Source organism: Charadrius vociferus, unplaced genomic scaffold (assembly GCF_000708025.1).
Source record: "Charadrius vociferus isolate BGI_N301 unplaced genomic scaffold, ASM70802v2 scaffold169, whole genome shotgun sequence".
Classification (NCBI taxonomy): domain Eukaryota; kingdom Metazoa; phylum Chordata; class Aves; order Charadriiformes; family Charadriidae; genus Charadrius; species Charadrius vociferus.
Genome location: NW_009652966.1, coordinates 1,587,330 through 1,608,818, shown reverse-complemented (window position 1 = coordinate 1,608,818; position 21,489 = coordinate 1,587,330). Strand labels below are relative to the sequence as shown.

Genomic DNA, 21,489 nt, shown 5'->3' with positions numbered 1-21,489 from the left:
TTAGTTATATACAGAAAGATACAAAAATATAAAGAAAAGTGCACATATGAGCAATTCTTTCGATGCTGAAAAAAATCCATTGTGTAAGTATTTTTGATGTTCAGAACTGTAAAATGGAGCACATGCTCTATGGAACTGATACTTTGAATAAGGTAACTGACAAAAAATAAATTGTCAGTAACAATAGAATGAAAACTCCACCCCAAGCAACTCTTGATTATAGCCAAACTACAACCTAACAGAAGGCACACATTCTTCTTGTTAGCATAACTGAAGAAATGGTTGCTCAGCAAAAATGGAAAGAAACTTCAAGCACAATGACAGAGACAGAAATATACAAAGAAAGTGCAATACAGACACTATGAGGTTGGAAAGTTTAGTAAAGCAGTCTGGGCAGAACCATAACAAGAAATTACACCAAAACCTGATTAAATATCATACTGCTATAGAAATCAAAATGAGCTGCCTCAGTTTGAAGCACACTTAAGAAGGCAAAGTAGATCCACAGGGAGTTTGGAGGAACTTACTGACTGGGTTCCACATACTTTTTTCCTCATTTCTGCTACGGTACTGGTATTTCAGTTGTTACAGGACTAACTATGTCCCATAACTACTTATCCACAACAGACTAATTCCAACCTGTGAGCTGATACCAGTTAAAAATAAAAGCCTCAGGTTTAACCTTTAGACCTGACCAGCTCACTGCTTCAGTTTACAGCACAGCTCTGAAAACAACTGTGCCAGCACAGCTGAGGAAATGAGAACAAGCAGCCACAGATAAACCACGGGCAACACAGCTGCTGAGAAAACAGTACGTGGAACTACACCTTCAGGAGGTTTTTCAGTTGCATTTAATACAGTTTAATGCTGTATTAAACAGCATGAATTTCCATGAAGCTGCTCCTGCAGCTGACACAGTCACAGTATCACTCCCTAACACACACCCCCAAGACACACACATAGTTTTCCTGATGTCTAATAGGGGTTGAGCTCATATTGCATTCTTTCCCCCAGGCAGAAGCATGAGACTCGTGTCTCAGGTATGTCTGCATGAATTCTGCAGCAACTTAACTTTAGGAAGCCTCTACCAAGTTAGGATGAAACTGGTCAAGGGGCTCAGATATTGCTAGGAGGACCTGGAGCTGAAAAGGGCCAACAGAGCCTCACTAAACATCTTGTTTCATGAGGATACCAAGATTTTATTTAGATGAGAGAGAACTTACCAAGATTCTAGAAGAGTATTACTGAAAGGAAGATGACAGGCATACAATATTCAAAACGTCCCAAACCAAAACTTACTATTATGCATCTTTAAACATGAATCACTTTTTTTCACGTGAGTGAGGGGGGAAAAAACCCCATTAAACAGTGAAAAAGAACAGTTTCTTAAAGAGCTGATTCACAGAAAACACACTGAAGTTTAGACAGTGTAACGTAAGTCACAAGTTAAAGCACACAAACCTCTGCCCTTTTCTGTGCTTCTGATGACAGTCGCTGCACTGTGGTAAAGCAGATATTGAACTCCTGGATAATTGATGGGTACAAGCTGTTGAAGTCGAGAAGCAAAATAAACTTGTCATAAAAACCTAAAACAGAGTTTAAAACAAAAGTCATAATTACTCAGTCTTGCTAAGCACTTAATCCAACTCCACAATATTTAAGTGACAGTAATACATTGTACCACATTTCCAGCATCTAAATCCCTTGAAATAGCTGTTGAGATGCACCACTACACATTATAGAAAGCTGTCAGAAGTGGAACGATCCAACCCCATTAACTCACCAGAGTTGAACAGATAGCTTCTGTGTTACTATAGGACACTTGTACAGTTTTCCCCACATAGAGGAGAAACCGAAAGAAAACTCCGTGTCCATTAGAAAATTATACAGATATACAGTTCTGATTCCTCGCAAGACCATAATCTTCTCACAAAAAGCTAAGAAAAAAATGTCCCAAGAATAAGTAATTTCACAGTCAATGTAGGGAATTTTCTTGTATGAAAAACCACCCCACCCCCTCCCACCAAACCACTACACCAAACTCCCACAAGATACACAGATTACCCATTGCAATCTCTCTGCATTAAGATAACCTACCTGCCTCTAACTTCATAGAAGAAAGAAAGTTGCCACATCTTACCGACTTTGGGATCCAAGACTAAGCCCCCAGCATATGCTGCTTTCTTTTTCCCTATCTTTGATTTATTCTGCTCTTCAAAATCTTCATCTTCATCCACCTACATTTGGCATTTAAAAAAGTCATTATCTAGTCTCCAAGATTTCTGTACTGTTGGAGGAGTTATTTTTGGCAAATCAAATATGAAACTGGGAACCAGTGCATAGAGTTCCTTTTAAAATACATGCAAAACATGGTGTTTTCATCATGATCCTTATTAAAGCTTTCTACATGTCAAAACAGCATTTAAACCAAGTCCTATAGGAACAAACTGCTAACAAGGGATTACAAAGACCTTAAGTAATTGTCATCATTCAACATAGCGCTAGTATGCATTGTCTGTCTGGCTGTAAAAGTCAACGCTTTTGAAAAAAAGAAAAAAAAGAAAAAAAAATCAACTCATGACCCAGAAGAAGTATTTCTGCCCAATTAAAATGTAGCTGGGCTTTAATAAAAAAAAAAAAAAAAGGAATATATTATTACTGACCTAGACAGTATTCTGCTATTTGTTTTGTTGTAATAAGAGTTTTTCTCCCAGTCGTTCAATGCTATTCTGAATAATTTAAGATTCTGGCACTGCTTTTATGCATCAATACAATCAACAGAACTTACTGCTTTGGAATTTGCTGCGAACTTATTTAAAAGTAAAATTAAAAAGTAAAATATAGTAAAATACAAATACACTCTCAAATTTAAATTTTTTAACTAGCAAACATATAGATGCTTCTATAGATATTATTTACACTGCTACTATCCAAAGGATTATTTTTTTTTTTTTTTAATATCCTTGGATATTTTATCGACATCCTTAAATCACCCACCTTACAAATTATATTTGAAATACTGTTCATCAGCAAAATAGTTGTAGGGCAAATGTGCACCTATGAAGCAACACAAACTAGCTTCTTCCCTTTTACAGCCAAGTACTGAGCTTATTTCAATTTTAAACTAAAAGAGCAACTGTGTTTCCACAGATCTGTGATACAATGAAAAAGGTATTACACTGTCCCTTTAAAACCAAGCATTTCTACATTATCAACTTAATAAAAAAAATTAATTTCGAATTAAGCATGACCTGTAACATTAAGTTATATCTCACATATGTTTGGGTTTTCCTTGCTCTCACAGAACAGTAATACACAAAAGATAAAAGAACGTTTTTTTCTTTTTAATAAAAATTCTTGGAAAGAGAAAAACTGGACCCACCAGCTTCTGCAGAGGCTTTTTAAAAACTTGTTTATCCGGCACTATATAGTCTTTTTCATGAAATGCATGAAGCAGCAAGAACTCATTACGTTCAGATCGTCCGCCCATCATTGTCCTCGACTATAGAGAGGGGCAAAAAAAGAATTCAAAGGAAAGCACAGAAAAACACTGACATACAAGAAAAGATGAAGCAATGTCCTTCAACTATTTAGAAGTTCATCTAGAATTACTAATATGCTGTATCATCACCATGCACGAAACTCAAACGTAGTATTTTTATGGAAGTTTTACATTATTACTTGACTAGATCATCAAACTCTCACATACGTCAGCAAAAAATTTACAGCACCATGTATTCTTAATTAGATTTTACAAATTAGAACTAGCAAATCAGAACACACAGAACTGTTTTGGAGGGACAATGGACAGGGGTGGAAAGTAATACAAACATACCATGACATTCCCAGAGATGTTTGTTATTTGAAGAGCCAGTGGCAGAACATTCAGCTCACACATGATCTGGAGAATGAACTTGGCATCTGTCCAGGTGTTTTCCAGCATAAACATTAAGTGAGGAGAATCACTGGGAAAAGAAGGGGGATGAAGTAAAAATCAGCCTCCTTTGTACTCTGTAGTAGTTTAGACCTATATGCTGTATGGAACATGGTATCTGGCACAGCAGTGTTGAATTATATAGTAAGCTCTTTTATTTGGAAAAACAAAAGAAAAACAACAAAAAAACCCAACAAAACCAAAACACAAGCTTGCATATCCTATTAGTGTATCTAAACTAATGCTCTCACAAATCAATTTGCTTCACACATAATAAGCCACCACCCACGAGTAGCTTGAAACATTACAAAATACTGTTAAGACAGTATTCTACTTTTCAAATACCAGTATGCTAAGTCAGCATCTCCATGACAAATCAAATAAGCAAGCACGAAATTGTACAGTGGGAAACTAGCTCCTCTATACTTTCCAGTGAAGGATTACAAACATGAATCAGCAATGTACCTGTACATATTTCGAATTTCCTCGGGTAGAATTGTTATCCTCTCTGTTTTCAAAATCTGATGGACTAGTTCAGATAAATGGTAACTTTTGCAACGAATTAATTCTTTAGCCGAAATTTCTACGTCACAGATCATTCGACCGCAAGCAGCATTCCTTTCAGCAAATCCTCCTCGACCCTTAACCATACCACACAAGGAGAGAAAAACCCAAACAAAACGAAACATACAAACATTAATAAAGAACATCTACCCAAATACATGCTTATAGGACTCAGTCAAGTCAGCCGGTCACTAAATATTCTAATACTCTAAATACTGTACTAAATACCACTAAAACTCAAGCTTTATAATTATGCCCTAAAGGAATCCACGGTCTCTTTCATTATATGCAGATGTGAAGAAGTAGATACTTAACTCTCATTACTAGTTAGACCTTCATTCTTAAGCTGCCGTGAATTTTTTTCCCCTTTAATAATTACAACAGTGCCAACAAAAACGTGTGTATGGATTTTGTTTTTCCTCCGCGGATATTTTGTGTACTAACAGCAGGATGAAAAAGTCACAGAACAAGCCACACACAAATAGTCATCTTGGCCTCTAGGAAGGACAGGAACAAGCAAGGACACAGCCACGTTCAGCACTTCAACACTCCAAGCCTCACGCATTGGCCTCTGAACAAATACGTACTAAGAACTACAGAATTATTAACTTAGCAGCTCTCTATGGGATGATTCACCAATCAATCCAAATTACATTTTCTCATTTTACAGTTATAGCAGACAAAGACTGTTACAGTAAAGACTATTGCAATTAATCTGTCATTACCATCATCTAGTTGAGATATGTAAACTAAATTAGCCTAACTTGAAAATTAGTTTAGCTTATTACTGTAATAAAAGTCATATAAACACTCATCATTTCTGATCTGGGACACATGAAATTCAGCATGACCAACAGTCAAAATACATCAGTGTCACATTTACAATTCCTCAGCAAAATTAATTTATTTTCAATCACATGCAACATAAAGGGGCTTAAAAGACTTGAGCAATCTTATTACCCCAAGCTTTGGCATATTGGACCTCCTCAGTCGACCTATCTTGGACCAGTGAGGGACTTTGCACACATTAATTCTTTGAAGCAGCACTTCCAGATCAAATCCATAAATATTATGACCCTTGCAGCAGAAAAAATAACAAAAAAAGGTTACAACAAATGCAAATTGAAAGACTTACTTTCACACAGTCAGTATTCCTTTGCCCTTTGTGTTTTTTTCCAACTAATTGATGGCATTATCTCTCTCATAGAAAGCACTTTCTAAGAGAACGTTCATCAACAGCACTCATTAATCTTAACACTAATAATGCTGTTCAGCAGAATACCAAAATAAGCTCTATAACTGGCTCATAGCACACACGATTCAGCTTTATGCTTTGATCCCAGAGATTAGGATTTAAAGCTTTCTAGAAAAAAATCCACAACACAACATTCTTTATACAGCATATAAACTTAGCCATATTTAATTCCTTTTCTCTCCATCCATGAAAGTCTCAATATTGATATCAAAATAATGTTGTTGTTTTTTTTCTTTTGATACTACAACAGGCATAGAAGACCGTGCAACTAATATTTAGCTATCAAAGTACTCCAGCAGTATTTGCAAAGTTTAAAAGGACATTGATTCACTGGTCTACAGCCACAGCTGAAAGCAAAATATGACCCAGATGAACATGAGTCTATGTGGACCAGTCAGTCACCAGGAACTGCAGGTTCACTATACAACTGTGTAGTGCAATACTGTGCTATAGAAGAAGCTCCTTAAAATCAGCAGCAGCCTTACAGCCAGAGTAGAGGGGTCCTACCTGTATTGATATAGCTTATTTTTCAACAGCACTAATTAAACCAGCTGCAAATTAAACTGCAACAACACAGCTCTACTGGTTTTAGGATCAGAGCTCTCACACCTGTACAGCACCCCTACATCTTCAGTTTAAAACCATCGGCTGCAGTGTTTCCTGATTCTTTCCCATAACCACCAGTAAGCTCAGCTCATAGGGAGAACACCGGATACGAGCTGCAGTGAGCTGTAAAGATCAGGAGCCTGACTGCTCATTTCATCCTATTGCCACCACTTAATTAACTGTATTTACCTACAGAAAAATAACAGGTTGTATATAACCAACCTTAGATTTATAAACAACTTCAAATTGTCTTCAAAATTTCATTAAATGAAAGTCAGGACTATACATTAATTAAACATAACAACACCAAAAAAGAGTAATTATAATAAATTCTCAGCTGCCAATACAGTAGAAAACACAAGAATGCTTATTACAAAACTTTGCTCAGATCCTGTGGGTTTGTATAGCATATCATTCTGATTTACAGCATAAACACTATCTAAATGGTGAGGCAAATTATATGAACATCTGAACTGAAACAGACTCTTAAGTATACCAAGAGTTCCCATTTTTCTAGGAAATCACAAGGGGTTTTTTTTGTATTTTGTCTTTCTGAGTAAAGAAAAAAACCCAACTTGTTTCAGGTACTATGGAAATACTGCCTATTTCAGATACTACGGGAAATAATAGGATGTATAAAATGCTGTCAGGGAAAATTTTGTATCATCTTTGTATCAAAGTATACCTGCTGTCTTATAAGCAAATTCAATTCATAAGGCAGTCTAAGATAAGCATTAAAAAAAACCTAGAAGGGGACAAAGGAAAAAGAACAAAGCTGACCAACTGACAATATGCTTTAATTTCACTCTCAAAGTCTCAGAACTACTCACCACAACAACATCTGGGTCAATTTTGTGAATCTTCGCAAGGAAAAATCCCAGCAGTGTTCTCTCCGTTGCAGCAATTTCTATTTTAGCATTCTAAAAGGAGCAAGAGAGCACCTGATTTCAATGACCCAATAAGTTTAAAATGGAAACATCTCCTCTCCCCTACTAGTTACAAGACAATAATAAAGCACCACAGAGTTCTCCCTTTCCTTCCATAATTCAAGGCTTTTTGTTCTCACTCCCATAGACACAGAAAGCTTTTCTCAGAGGCTTTTTTCCGTTTTGCTTTTGTATGCAGGTGTCTAGTGATATTTTAAGAGCCTCCTAAGAATCAAGCACACCAGGCAAATGCTCCATGTGCATCCTGCACTCACAGACTTAAGATTACACAGAAACAGAAGAAAAACAAAAACAGGTTACTTTACTATGCTGTCAGCTCTCCCAGCGCCCTTTAGAAATGATGTCTTCTAAATTTTGACAGACTTTACCCTCCAAGTAAAGAAGAAACAAATCCTCCCAGTTTACGAGTACATAGTCAGGTATAATGAAAACGAACCACAAGTTCAGCCTCTTTGCAAAACCTTTCCAACTCGCCTATGTTATGAGCACAACTAGCAGCAGTACTGAATAACACAGAGCACACACCTCCTTTTTTTACAAGCAAGACAGAATAAATCCAGAATAAACATGGATTTAGGTTTGCAGACTGGAAATGAAACAGCCATGCCATTCCTTTGAAAATGCCTCTTACACAACTTACCCAAAGCAACGTGAAGTTTGTATTTTAAAACATACTGCAATCAGAAGGTTAACAAAATGAAATTACCTTGTTTTTAATAACTTCTTTGAAGTCATAAGGAAAAATGCAATCGTTCGGTTTGGAAACAACTGCAAAAGAAATTATATTTGTTCTTACATACAAGTTCTTAATTGTACCCTCCCTGTAAGCATCCACCCACAATAAAGGGAGCAAAGGAAAACTAACCTCTAATTCTAAAATGCTAGTCCTATGTGAATACTTGTCTTTAAGATAACTGAGTAATTAGCAAAACAGTTTTAAGTTTTGATCTTAATATCATCATTGGAGATTAAAACTATGGTCCACACCTTCTGAAGAACTACTTGTCACAAGCATTCGACACCCTTCATCACTTCCAATTGGGGTCTGAATCTCAAGGTTTAGCTGATCTTACTATAATGACACTGCTGCAAGAGATTTCTTTTCTTGTAAGAAACTTGTTTATAAATAAATGTGACAAGTTTATTTAACAGGTAGAGAAAGTAATCCAAGAGAACACATGACGGAAGTAAAACTAATAAAAATTATAGGAAACTATAGAAAGCAGGGTTACTTTGCATCATCTCAAACTCAGATTTTTTTCAAGAAAGTCTTCAATAAAAAGTCAGCAACCAGAGAAGTTAAAAAGAGAGGAAAGCCTGCCTCGGAGTTGAAACTTTGCCACTTACTTATTCTAAGCCATTACTGCTGAAGTGGCAGAATTAATTTAAAAAAACAAACAAAAAAAAACAAACCAACACAACCCACAAACAACCAAATAACACAACAACAAATGAAAAACTCTGAAGGAATTATTTTTCTAGTGATAACCTGTTCCAAGTACATACCACAGAAGTGCGTCTGAAAAGGAGGCTGAGGTGGAGCCTTATCCAAAGGAAATTTCTGATGAATCAGAGCTGCAACAGCCACAATCTATACCAATGAGATACAAAACACAAAACTTCATAAGTATGACTGCTATCAATACCCATTTCTTCTCACCTTTTTCTTAAAAAAAAAAAAAAAGTTTCCTCATCTCTTTTCTCTTGTTTCTACAAAAGATCTTTTGAAAAATAATTCTAACTATAAATAGTTAAAGAAAAGTTATCAATTGATCTCAAGTAAAATAAAGCAGAACTTACTCCTAAATTATTATCTTAGAAATATGAGAGGAAAAATAATTCATTTTGGAAAACTGCTTTTATCAAATTTTGTTCTGAACCTGAACAAATTCCACAATTTAAAGGATTCCCTATGAAGTGCACGGGAGATGTGAGCAGGGCAGGACATGCAGAAGCCTTGCCTCCAGAAGGGCTGTCCTCCAGAAGGGCTGTCCCTGAGCATACAGTCAAGGCTGCTAAGAAGCCAAAAGGTTTTAGTGTTTAGAAGTGATTAGCTTTACTGATCCTTCTGCTTGCTTTGCTGGCAGGGCATCCTGGCTCCCCAGACACTGGTCAGGAAAACCCAACAGAAGACAAAGCAGACAGGCTTTAGAAACATCTTGGCAAGTCCTGTTGGTGCCTGGTGAATGTCTCATTACATTGGCTAGAAACCAGAAATTTTCCATACTATCCTCCCCCCCAAAAATTTACCTTCACCAAGAGGACTAATTCTGCTTGAAAAAATTGCAGGCCTAGTTTTTCTTCCATTCAATTAGCCAGAAACAACTATGCTATCGTATTAGTGAATACTAAATCTCTTCCTAGGCTAGGGAGGCTTATATTAAAAAAAACAGATAAACGTGCCTAAATACACACTGTGGTCTGCAGTCCACAACTCAGAGTGGCCACCTACATCTCTACTCCTTTCTGAGAAAAGGAAAGATCTCACAGCAGAATAGTAGGTCCTACAAGATTTAGACCGAATGCTCATTCTATTTCAAAATGAGTTTTATCAGCAGAAAACCCCGGTCATTCTACCTAGAACCTATGATTAGCTCTACCAAAAATATAATCCATTAACAGCTATTCTGGGACAGTTTCATTTATAACTACTATGCACAACAGACAAAATAGAAGGCTTGAAAAAATACGTAGGATCCACTATCACAGTGTGCAGAACCCCTAAACCCACAGTTCACATGCTGGTGAGGCCCTAGTAAAAATTTCTTTGAAGAGTCCATGGCACAGAAAGTTTATTCAACAGTAAATATATTTAGACACGTTTTATCAGGCAAAGTTCTTCCAAGCCTTAGAAAATTTTTACTACAGGCCAAAGAACGAAATCAAACTAAACCGAAATGAGAGCAGATTACTTACCTCATTCTGGTGAGTCTTTGGGTTCTGAGTGGTCTTCATGCTGAGGGACATGACCACAAGAGGAGGAGGAGGAGAGAGATCTTTAACCACATTCACCAAGCCAGGCTTCATGGCAACAGCCTCCACCTTACACCAGCTGACTGGCTGATTTGAAGGCTCTGAGGAAACAACACACGACCTTCATTCTGGAGGGAACCACAGGGAAGGCTTCTATAACGGCACTGTTGCACAGAGTATGTCCTTTTAATGTTTTGCCCTCATGGGACAGTCCAAGATCCAGACTAATCCTGCCCGATTTTTGGTAACTCCCTGGGCCCTGACACCCCCGTCAGAAACCTAGTCACACCAGGGGCTCTTTAACACCAAAGAAGAGAGGGAAGATTTGTATTGAGATCAGGAAGATGTGTCATGCAAAAAAAAATGCTTCAGGCAGCTTTATAGAGAGTCATAGTAGAGAAAGGTATAAGCCAAGTGAGCATAACTCCACCAAAATTAATATACCACCTCTTAGCATCTAATCTTGTAGTCAGTCCAAAGGGAGAAGGCTTCATAAAAATTAAATTAATACAAGTGAAATGAAAGAATACTCAGAAATTTCTCAAACACTACAGAAAAGGCAGCCAGAGTGCTAATCAAAAGACTTTTGATCGAAGGAGAACAAGAACATATGACTGACTGAAATGCACCAAATAATTAATTCATTTAGATATAGTCCTTCAGAAATGCGATTATGGAAATAAGGAAATGGGGGATGTCATAAGAGAGTTCATCTTACCCTGGTAGTATAAGCTACCCTAAAATGTAAGGGAGACCACAGAAAGCTATTTAGACATCAAGTGTACAAGAGTTAAAAAACTGTACAGACAGATGGAGAAAAAAAAAAACGTTCACCATGTTATCATTTGAGAATTTTTTGGTCTGTAATGCTTCACTTGATTTAAAAAAAAAAAAACAGAAGTGAATTTTTTGGTCTGTAATGCTTCACTTGCTTTAAAAAAAAAGAGAAGTGATTATTTGCAAAAGATGCTGATGAGGTAACTCACTACATGCAGTAAGAAGCAGAGGTTACATTTCTGACAGATTAACCTTTTGAAGACAGCTGTTGGTAGACCTAGTTATCTTACTCCCTGCAAAATTATTTGACCCCTATCTGGAAACCCACATATTTTACCATCTCTCATTATCCTTGCTCTAAATGCAAACAGGTAACTGACTAAAATATCTTCACTTATAAAATACAGATGATCTCCCCAAAGGACGACAGGCAATCAATTGTTTAACACCTCTTTTCTTTGATCTCCAATAGCTGAACATCCAGAGCTTCAACTAGCACTCTACAGAGCAGTGGTCTCCAAAGTAGGGTACATAAGACAAAGCATAGGGGTGTGGGAAGAAAGTATTTTTTGTACCATTAATAAATAAAATAAACATTTTTTCAAGTATTTATTTCACATACCTCATCCTTTTTTAATTTCTATTTTTTTGCTTATTTTATAACACACTAATATATTAGTACAGTAGTACGCATATATAATTTATAAATATCTATATATTGGGGGTAAATGCTTTATTTTTTACTGACAGGGGTACACAATCTAACAAGTTTGGAGACCACTGCTCTAGGAAAGCTCTGGTGCTATCTAGCACTGATACTCCAACTGCAAAGACAGCTTCATTATGAATAACGATGACTTGTTTTTGAGGAAGTTGTAGAATTCTGAGCAAATGGTTTGAAACTTGCTTATTCTAAACTTTCCAAGTATACTTCTAATCCCTAAGACCCTCTACGAGAATTGTGGAAGGGAAGCTACACAAGAGAGCACAAACCTTGTGATAAACTAGACAACCTCCCCCCCAAAAAAAAACAAACCCAAAACCAAACAAACTAACCAATCAACAAAACCACCCCCCAACAACCCAGCTTTGGGGCACAAAATCCAGTGCAACCATATAATGGGTTTGGGTTGGACTGGCCACTGAATGAACAACAGATACTCTCTTTACTACAGAAATTTACATAAATATAACCACCTAGCTTAATAGACAATTTTCAACAGAGTGGGCATGCCACAGTTTTGAAATGAGCAATTCTGGTATCAAGACACGGACTCTCTCTGGAACCTAAAGGCTGTAACAGAGATGTGGGAGTGGGAAAAAAGAGCTCCCTCAGATTACCATTTAATTCTGGCATGGAATCAGTATCTCAGCTCAGGCAAGGTAGTTATAAGGGGAGGTAACACACACCATCATTAAGTAAAATTGAATACTGCCTGAACTGTTGGTTATCATTGCCATAACATTTGTCATACTGGATATGAGAAACAAAACAGTTCTGGACTCTTTCCTGGTGAATAAAGAAAACAACAAAGAAATACAAGGTCAATTCTTGGGCAAAGACTGCAGATGAAAAACCACTCTTAGGTCTTGAAAAATCAGTGCCAGAAAGTACACTGATACTTGCCAGTGTCTGGTGGAAAACCTATCACAGCTAATACATCTTTTGGCAGTCAGGGATTTGTCTTGTCTGTTCCAGCTAAAAATCCTTACTGGTATCAGCTTGGTCAGCAACTGAGCGAGGTGCTGAAGAGGAGAATCCTCCCACATCAGCACTCGTACTGTCAATTCTACATTTGAAGTGCTCCAAGGAGATTGCATTAATAGATATAGCTTTTGTCCAGTATGATCAACTTCCCTACGTTCTTGGGAATACACAGCACACATTGAATAAAGGGCTCTAACCAAGCCAAAAATAAGGCAGCTAACCACCTGTAAGTGCTACATGCCACTCATGAGGCAGAAAAGATCTCAAACTAAAAAAACTCCACACCACAAACTCTTCTAAGTGCCAGAAAAAAACCCTAACACACAAACAAAAAAGCCATCTAGCAGTGTTTTTTTCTTAAAAAGATACATTTGCAGAAAAAACATGAATCTTAAGTTATCAAGAAAAGAAATATGAATAGACTTCTAGCAAACTGAATTTAGCTCAGTATATGTGGCTTTAGGGTATGCACCAAAATGTAGCTGCTAGGCTACTCCCAGCAGTTCCCTCTCACTGCCATTCAAAGTTATAATCTCATTGGTACAACGTGCAACTTTATATGGATAGAACTCTCACTCAAAAAAGGAAGAACAAGTTACAATTTGCGCTAGATAATGAAAATTACACAGATAAATTGCAAGGTTAATTTACAAAATGATAATTTATCAGTACAATTTAAATTTCCCCTCCTCCCCCCAGTCTATAATTACGTGTGTTTTCCAGCAACTAAGTATTTCACATGCAAACCACCATACGTGGATTTTTAATTTCCAGCCAGCACGGTCCTTTGATCTTCCTACTCATCAAGAGAAGTTCCAGGCTCGAGGTGTTAGTTCCAAATACATGTGAAAATGTTTGTCCTTTCAGATCTTGAGGAAGCTTAGGGCATTCAGCCTAACAAGTAACAGAAAGCAGTGAGTCATTTCACCCCATGGAAGTCTTCAAGGTTGACACACTATATTCAGACAGCGCCTTAACAAAACTACACGACATCTGAAATCACTGTAATAACCCACAAGCAAAGCCTCAACCCATAATACCTTAAAGTAATTGGAGAAATTACACTATTGACTCAAACAGGTGCATATCAAAATCAGGACAGTAATGTAAAAATGCACTGAAGCAAAAGTTCTTCATCCATACTAGATCTAGACAGAAATATTATCGTCAGCCAAGACTACAACAATGTTCAATGATCATTTTTATACAGAAATTGCTCATGTTGTAATCCCAGATAGTTACAGCTTTAATCTTGTCTGTTGTATAAAGACTGGATAAAGTATTTTTGCACAGCTGAAGAAAAATTTGAGATAGTCAGCAAATCTCTATGGGATGCTGCTGTTGCCCATAGGACTAGCATAAAAAATGGTTTAAAAAGGCATTGTCTCAGCAACTGACCCAACAGGTTCAAGATCCCCGAGTCTCTTACATTTGAAACCAAATCAAGTATTTTTGCTTATGAAGAATAGCTACTGATGTTCTCATGGGAATTTTTTTCCATCTTTGTTGCTCAGTTTTACAGCTCTTCAATGAAAGTCTTTTTCACCCAGCTGCTATTTGCAAGAGCCATATAAGCAGAGATATCAGCTATATTCTGGACATGGCTTCAACAAAACATTTAAGGGTGGTAAGTAATTTAAAACATCTTACGGTGCTTTGGGCCCTGATCCAGTACAGCTAAAGGGTTGTTTGACTGATTAATTGATTCAGTGGCAAGGCAAGAAAAAATAAAGCAGGATAATTGGGAATATAGAGTGTTGTAAATCTATAAGCAAATTATAATTGGGGGAGAAAAGGGGAGGAATGCAGTAGTCGTACGAAGTACTTTTCCCCCCTCATGCTTTATTTACAGAAATAGAGCTAACGCTACCAAATCAGTATGTTGTAGGTTACCTGGTAATGAACCGGTTTTGTTAAGAACAAATCAACATACAAACAATAACAAAAAAAGCCACAAGCTTAGCTATTAACCTTTTTTTTTTATTATTACAAGACAATAGGCAACTAACTACACACTGCAACAGAGGTAAAGCCACTAGCCCCTAAAGATGAAATCCTGCAAATTCCTAATTTTTTTTTTTTTTTTAGTAAAATCATAAAATTCTTAAATAGGTAAGAAAGCAGGTTATGGCCTTTCATCAGATTAATTATACTCACCGAATATTTAACTTCTAAGTATTCAGATTTCGCTGGAACATCCGGGATCTCAAAAGCGTAATATTTTTCCACTTTCTATATAAAACAAAGATATTATTTTTTCAGTATCTCCCAATGGAATATTCATTCTGTCCAATATGAAAGCTAATGAAATAAAGGCCAGCAAAAACATACATCTCAAATATCATGGGCTTGATCATACATTACAGATTCTGCAACTCATAACCATCTAAAGATAGTAAAGAGTGTTTTAGTACCTGTATTTAATTCTCTTTAGGTTTTCTTAGCATGAAGAGTTGCTACAGAATTGACTTACACGTATACTAACCATTACAAAAATAAAAACCATACCAGCTTAATAGCTAAGGCAACTCAGAAACATTCCATAAATTCACAGGCTTCACACATACTTGTGAGAATTGGTGATTGCAGACCACCACAAAATCACAAAATGGCAAAGATGGAAAGGCATCTCCAGAGATTTTCTAGTCCATCTGCCCGATCAGAGCTGGGTCAACTAGAGCAGGTTGCTCAGGGCCCTCTCCAGTTAGGTTCTGAATATCCACAAGGATGGAGACTCCACTACTCTCTGGGCAACCTGTGTCAGTGCCTGACCTCCCCTGCAGTAAAAAAGTGGTTTATGTTCTGATAAATTTCATGTGTTTCAAATGGTACCTATTGCTTTTGTCCTCCATTGGGCATCACCAATGAGAAGAGTCTGCCAGAGTTGTCTTTACTCCTGCCCATCAGACGTTTGTACACAATGGTAAGATTTGCACCACCAATCCCTCACCCCAAAACTTCTCCAGGCTGAGCAGTCCCAGGTCTCTCAGCCTCACCTCACATGACAGATGCTCCAGGCCCTGTAATTATCTTTGTGGTCCTGTGCTGGAATTGCTCCAGTATGTGTGCGTCTTCCTTATACCAGAGAGCTCAGCTGAACGCAGCACTCCACATGTGTCTCACCAGGGCTGCATAAGGGGGAAGCACCACCTCCCTTCAGCTTGCTGGCAATGCTCTGCCTCCTGCAGGCCAGGGTGCCCATGGCCATCTCTGCTGCAAGGGTACATTGTTGGCTCTTCTCCAACTTTATGTGTACCAGGCCCTTCCCTCCAAAGCTGCTTTCCAGTCAGCCACCGGCGTCTACTGGTGCCTGAGGCTATTCCAGTCCCGGTGCAGGACTTAGTATTTCCCTTTTTTGAACTCGATGAGATTCCTGTAGGCCATGAGATATCTCCAGCCTGTCGAGATTCCTCCGAATGGCAGCACGCTCATCTGGTACATCTGCCACTCCTGCTTTTGTACTGTTTGCAGATTTGCTGAGTGTGCGCTCTGCATCATCATCCAAGTCATTAACACAGACACTAAGCAGGACTGGACCCAGTATAGACACCTCAGCTTTGACATTCGCTTTCTTCCAGTCCTTAGGAACTTCCTCTGATCAACACGACCTTTTAAAGATAATGAAGTGCAACCTCGCAAGGATGTTGGCCAGCTCCCCCTGCACTCATGGGTGCACCCCATCAGGTCCCATACACCTGTGCCTGTCCAAGTTGTTTTAATGTTCCCTAACCTGATTCCCCTCCTCCAAGGACAAGTCTTTGCTTGAGGCTTTTCTTCTGTTCTCTTGGGATCAGGGATTGCTGAGGGCTGCACTTAGCAGTAAATACCAAGGTGAAGACGACAATTAGTATCTTGGCCTTTTCCATGCCCTTTGTCACCACATAATCTGTCCCTTTAAGCAGCAGGCCCACATTTTCCCCTAGTCCTCCTGCACCTATAGAAGCCTTGCCTACCGCTCTTTGCCTACCTCACAAGATTCAACTCCAGGTGGGCTTTCGCTTTCCTTTTTCCACCATGATGGCACCTCTAATAGGCACCATTGGTCTGCCCTTTAATCCTGACTGGCTCTTTACCCATCCTTAGGCAGGACTCCATGCATTTCCATTGCTCTTACACGTAAAAGGACTCCCCTCTCCTCACCACCCCAGCCTGTCCTTCTTAACTACATCCTATACCACCACGTGCCCATGATCCCAATGAGATTGTAGCCCTGTAACTGCACACAGTTCCTCCTTTTATCCTGCATGCTTTAGTGTACCAGCACTTCAGAGAGGCACCCAAGAGAGCCGATTTTCCAACCATCTGCCAGCTGTTTACTTTATTACGTGCTTAGAACAGAATCATTTCTATGACAGTATTGTATTTTTCAGTTTAAGTGACTTGGGTTTTACTAAGTGACTTGGGTTTTACTAGAAAGTAGTCAAGTTTGTTTACAAATCTCTAACAAAGACAGTTAAAGCAGTCTCCAGTTCAGTACAACTTTACTGAAAGTTAAGTATCACTTCTGCTTTCTTCAAGAACAATAATGATTTTCAACAACACACACAGCTTGTCAGTTTCTAAGAATAACTACCTTCATTTTCCAAATAATTACAATATCCTGTGCAACAATGTTATGGTACCTGCTGAAATGCCATACTCTACCCTGTAATATGTATGCTCTGCCCTGTAATATTTCACAAACTATCTGCACTGCTGTTATATTATTATTGCTATTGTGTTATGCCATAACTATGCAAGAACATTACTCTTACTACAGGAATTCCTAGAGGCCCCTTAAATTAAAAAGCATGTTTTCACTGGACAGTGCACTAAGCTCAGCACATTATACACAGAGTCAGCATAACGGACCACTAGAGTAAATTTAATAAGAAAAGACAAAGTCACTATAAATTGGAATAAAATTTATAAATAAACAACATACATGCACAGGTAAACTCAAAGTTATTTAGTTTTAGGGTTGGGTGGGTGGGGTTTTCTTCCTTATTAACAGCATCAGCAATAGCTCCCTCAGAGCGCTACAATGAGCTGTTGAGCTTGCTACTTCTCATAACACTGCAGTTTTAAGGCTGCAAAGCTTGGGTAGGAGAGGAGAGGGCCCTCTGCTACAAAAAGGAAGAGGGCAAATCCAGCAACAACTATGGCATCAACAGCTACGTGGAAGTAGAAAAGAGTAATATAACTTGGTACAAAAGCACCACTGTGAAGTCAGAACAGCACTACAAATCAGCATGCAAATGTAGATCTGAACGGCTGAGCCAAAGCAGCACCTCACACGAGCAGCACATCATAGCTGTAACATAACAGATGGCACTGCACTGCTTTTAGCACACACTACTGGTGACCCCGCTCCTCTTTTTTTTTTTTTTTTCATTTAAAAAAACCCTCTCAGGCTTCAAACAAGTTCTTGTTGCAAACGCAAGCTGAACATAGTGTAAAAATAGTATGCTGCAGTGATTCATCTGCGTTATTCCACAGAGCTCAGCTCAATTACACAAGCGTCTGGTCATAACTGCAGTGAATGAATGCTTTGCTGCAGAGTAATCTGCCCTTCAAGTGGCCCTTCAGAGAGCAGAAATGAGCAGCAGTGATTAGCTGCTAAGTTCCTAAGTGGAGTAAGGCTGCTTTCAAATTGATTTGTGAAGACTTGCAAACTTGGCAGCAGTGCAACCCATTGAAGCTACAATTAGCAGCAGGTGCGGGAGGAAATGATATGGCTTAAGTGTATCTGTTCACAGGGACCAAGTTTGGTGCTGGCAAGGCCAAGATGCACACGCACAGAGAACAACTTGTCTCAGTGCATAAATACTGGCTCTCTCTACATCATCACAAAACTGGATATTCTGAATAAAAGAACTTTGGGTGCATGGCAGGTGTGCTAGTAAACAGATTTCCAGCTAATGGTGGAAGAATAGGGGTTTCTCAGTTTCACAGTACTATGCCAAAACTGAGATTTAGTTTTACTCTGAATGCATTGCTGACGTGTGCTCTGCTCACCTGAGCAATATTGCCATTAGCCTTTTAAAAAATCTTTCAAAACACTTAAAAACACAGTAGCAGAACGCTGGCTGCACATCACAGAACAGGGGAGTTCTTCTAAAGCATATTAGCTCTCAACCACATACAGTCCCAACTGTGTGACGATCGCTTTTTTGGAGCAATCACTCAGCCGAGTGCCACCACCATTTCAATTTGAGAGCTCTGCACACCCCTATGGGAACACAGATGCAAGGGCTGTATAACACCACGTCTCTGGTGATATGACTGCAATGAAAAGAGAGATGATGACTCCTTATGAAAAACAGATTAATAAGGTATATAACCAGGCAAACTGAGGTCTCTCAGAGGGCAACAAAGGAAAAGGAGGGTGCAGTAATGGGACAACCTCACTATTTTCACAATTATCTTGCAGGCAGCAAAAGGGCCCCCTGCTGCAGAGATGTAAGCCTGGCCAGATTTGGTGCCACTTGTTCGGTCAATTTTGTGGTAAGCTAGAATAGCTGAGTTACTGTAATCCTTTCCTTGAATAGTCCTCCAAAGGCCCCACCAACAGCCCTGCTCTCCAATCCTATCTTTTCTCTTATCCCCCACATTACTAGCACGATACCTTCCTGCTAGCTCCAGTTCCCATTAAACCATTAACATTCCAGGGGGCAGTAACTATCAAAATCAGCAGAAAATTATGCCACCAAATAAAGCTGGATAGCCTTTTACCATGTTAGTAAAATACAGTTTACTGAAGAGTCTGATGAATTCAAACAGAATTTGAATTCTTACAGTTTAGAAACACGTCTGGTAGGTTATTCCAGAGCTTCTTTGCATCTCCAACTATCCTGCCTAATTTATTCATGAATTAAAATTTATAAAGTTGTTGTTTTGCTAAAACTGTCCTTTAAATAGCTTTCTTGCTGCTCATCCCCTTTTAATGTTTTTAGAGAGCAAAAAGGTCTTATCACCATTCTTCACTTTACTAGGCAAAAAAAATGAAGCTCTTTCATAGTTACCTCGAGTATAACTGATTCTCCTTTTGTCTCTGTCCTGGTTTCCGATGGGATAGAGTTAATTTTCTTCCTAGTACCTGCTGTGTTTTGCTTTCAGTATGAGAATAATGTTGATAACACATACTGTTTTAGTTGTTCATAAGTAATGCTTATATTAAGTCAAGGACATTTTTAGCTTCCCATAGAAGCTGAGAGAGACCACAGACAGGACAAGCTGGCCAAAGGAATATTCCATACCATAGATATCACGCTCAGTGTATGAACAGGGGGTGGCCAGGGGCAGGAATCCATAATCACTGGTCAGGACAGGCCAGGCAATTGGGTGGTGAGCAATTGTATTGCATCGCTCATTTTATATATTCTTTTACCATTATTACTATTATTATTTTCTCTCCTGTAATTGTTCTATTAAACTGTCTTTCTCTCAACCCACGAGTTGGTTTTTTTCTTGCTTTTTCTCCCTCTTCTCCCCATCTTACTCGGCAGAGGGGTAGTGAAGGGCTGCGTGGTCCTAGTTGCCGGCTGGAGTTAAACCACAACAGTCTCATTCTTCTAATTACCATCTTTTGTACCTGTTGTCGCTTGAGTTAATCCTTCCTCATCACGGTGATCGAGTGTTAAAATATTCTAGGTAAGACCTGAACAGTGCCTTAGTGCTGGTACCTCCCTGTTCCTGCTAGGGATCACTAGCAGATAAGAGTCCCGTGTTACACTCAAGGACCCCAGATGCACCGCAGTCATGTGTCCAGACAACACAGTTGGGTCTTTCATCCCAAGCTCTGCGTAAACTCAGTAAAAGCTTTGAACTACCATCAGAAATAACAGTTCAAATACTTCCTGCACATGGTTTACCTTGATTTTTAAAAGCTGTCTTTGAAGTTTAAACTGTATTACTCCATTACCTTACTCACACTATTCTTCTTGAGCGCACCAAGGAACATGTGGAGGTTTCCTAAGATTCTGCTAGCAGATCTGCATCTTTTCAAAGGCCTTTCCTCTTCCTTCCATTTCTGGAGTACAAGTGTTTGTATCCTCTCTTGTAATGAAGAATTTATTTGCCCTGAGTTTTCTCCCTCATTCCTGAAAGGGTCTTTGAACAGTGAGCTATTACAAACTTGTTTTTCACCTGCTGTTAAATTCATTCCTTTCTAATTCCCATAGATAACGACTAAGTTATAATCAGATATACAAGAGAAATAACACTGATAAAACTGAAAAAAGCTAAATTTGCATCAGAATTTTGACAGAGAAAATAAGCTAGAACAAAAAAAATAACAATAAAGTTTTACAAAGTTCTAATGAAGCGTGCATTTTCCCTGAATGATGTAAATAATGCCACATGTTGCTGAAAAGACGTCATTTCTTGCATGAATTCGCCATTTGAGAAACACTGCTCATTTTCACTTAACAACTTAAACTTTCTGAAGTACTCTAGCTTTGAATTAGATGACCTCCTGAGGGTCTTCCCAACATGAATTACTATATGAATTTGTTTTTATTTTCCCTCATTTACATATTGTTAAATGCCATTCCTCCTGCATTTTTACTTGCCATCCCATTTCCTGATCAACTATTCAGGAACGAATCCTATAAGCCACGAGATTGCCAGCCTGGGAAAAGTTAAAACTTTTACACCACCCAGTAATTACAATAAAAGCCAGCTTTGGCAGACTAATGACATCTTACTTCAAGAAACAGAAGAGTTTCCGAGCACTTCACTCTGA

At 38.4% G+C, this 21,489-nt stretch overlaps 1 protein-coding gene across 2 annotated transcripts in view; it reads right to left on the bottom strand.

Annotated features, from left to right (window-relative positions):
* Window positions 1-21,489, bottom strand: part of POLA1 (polymerase (DNA directed), alpha 1, catalytic subunit) — a 207,886-nt gene that overhangs the window by 172,838 nt on the left and 13,559 nt on the right. For both annotated transcript variants that reach the window (XM_009893114.1, XM_009893112.1), the window contains exons 12-23: window positions 14,922-14,996; window positions 13,520-13,658; window positions 10,223-10,380; window positions 8,813-8,897; window positions 8,013-8,074; window positions 7,190-7,279; window positions 5,459-5,575; window positions 4,400-4,575; window positions 3,836-3,965; window positions 3,383-3,502; window positions 2,141-2,237; window positions 1,462-1,586 (exon numbers count right to left, since the gene is read on the bottom strand). In XM_009893114.1, the coding sequence (XP_009891416.1) occupies window positions 1,462-1,586; window positions 2,141-2,237; window positions 3,383-3,502; window positions 3,836-3,965; window positions 4,400-4,575; window positions 5,459-5,575; window positions 7,190-7,279; window positions 8,013-8,074; window positions 8,813-8,897; window positions 10,223-10,380; window positions 13,520-13,658; window positions 14,922-14,996 (1,374 nt within the window). The remainder of the gene's footprint in view (window positions 1-1,461; window positions 1,587-2,140; window positions 2,238-3,382; window positions 3,503-3,835; window positions 3,966-4,399; window positions 4,576-5,458; window positions 5,576-7,189; window positions 7,280-8,012; window positions 8,075-8,812; window positions 8,898-10,222; window positions 10,381-13,519; window positions 13,659-14,921; window positions 14,997-21,489) is intronic.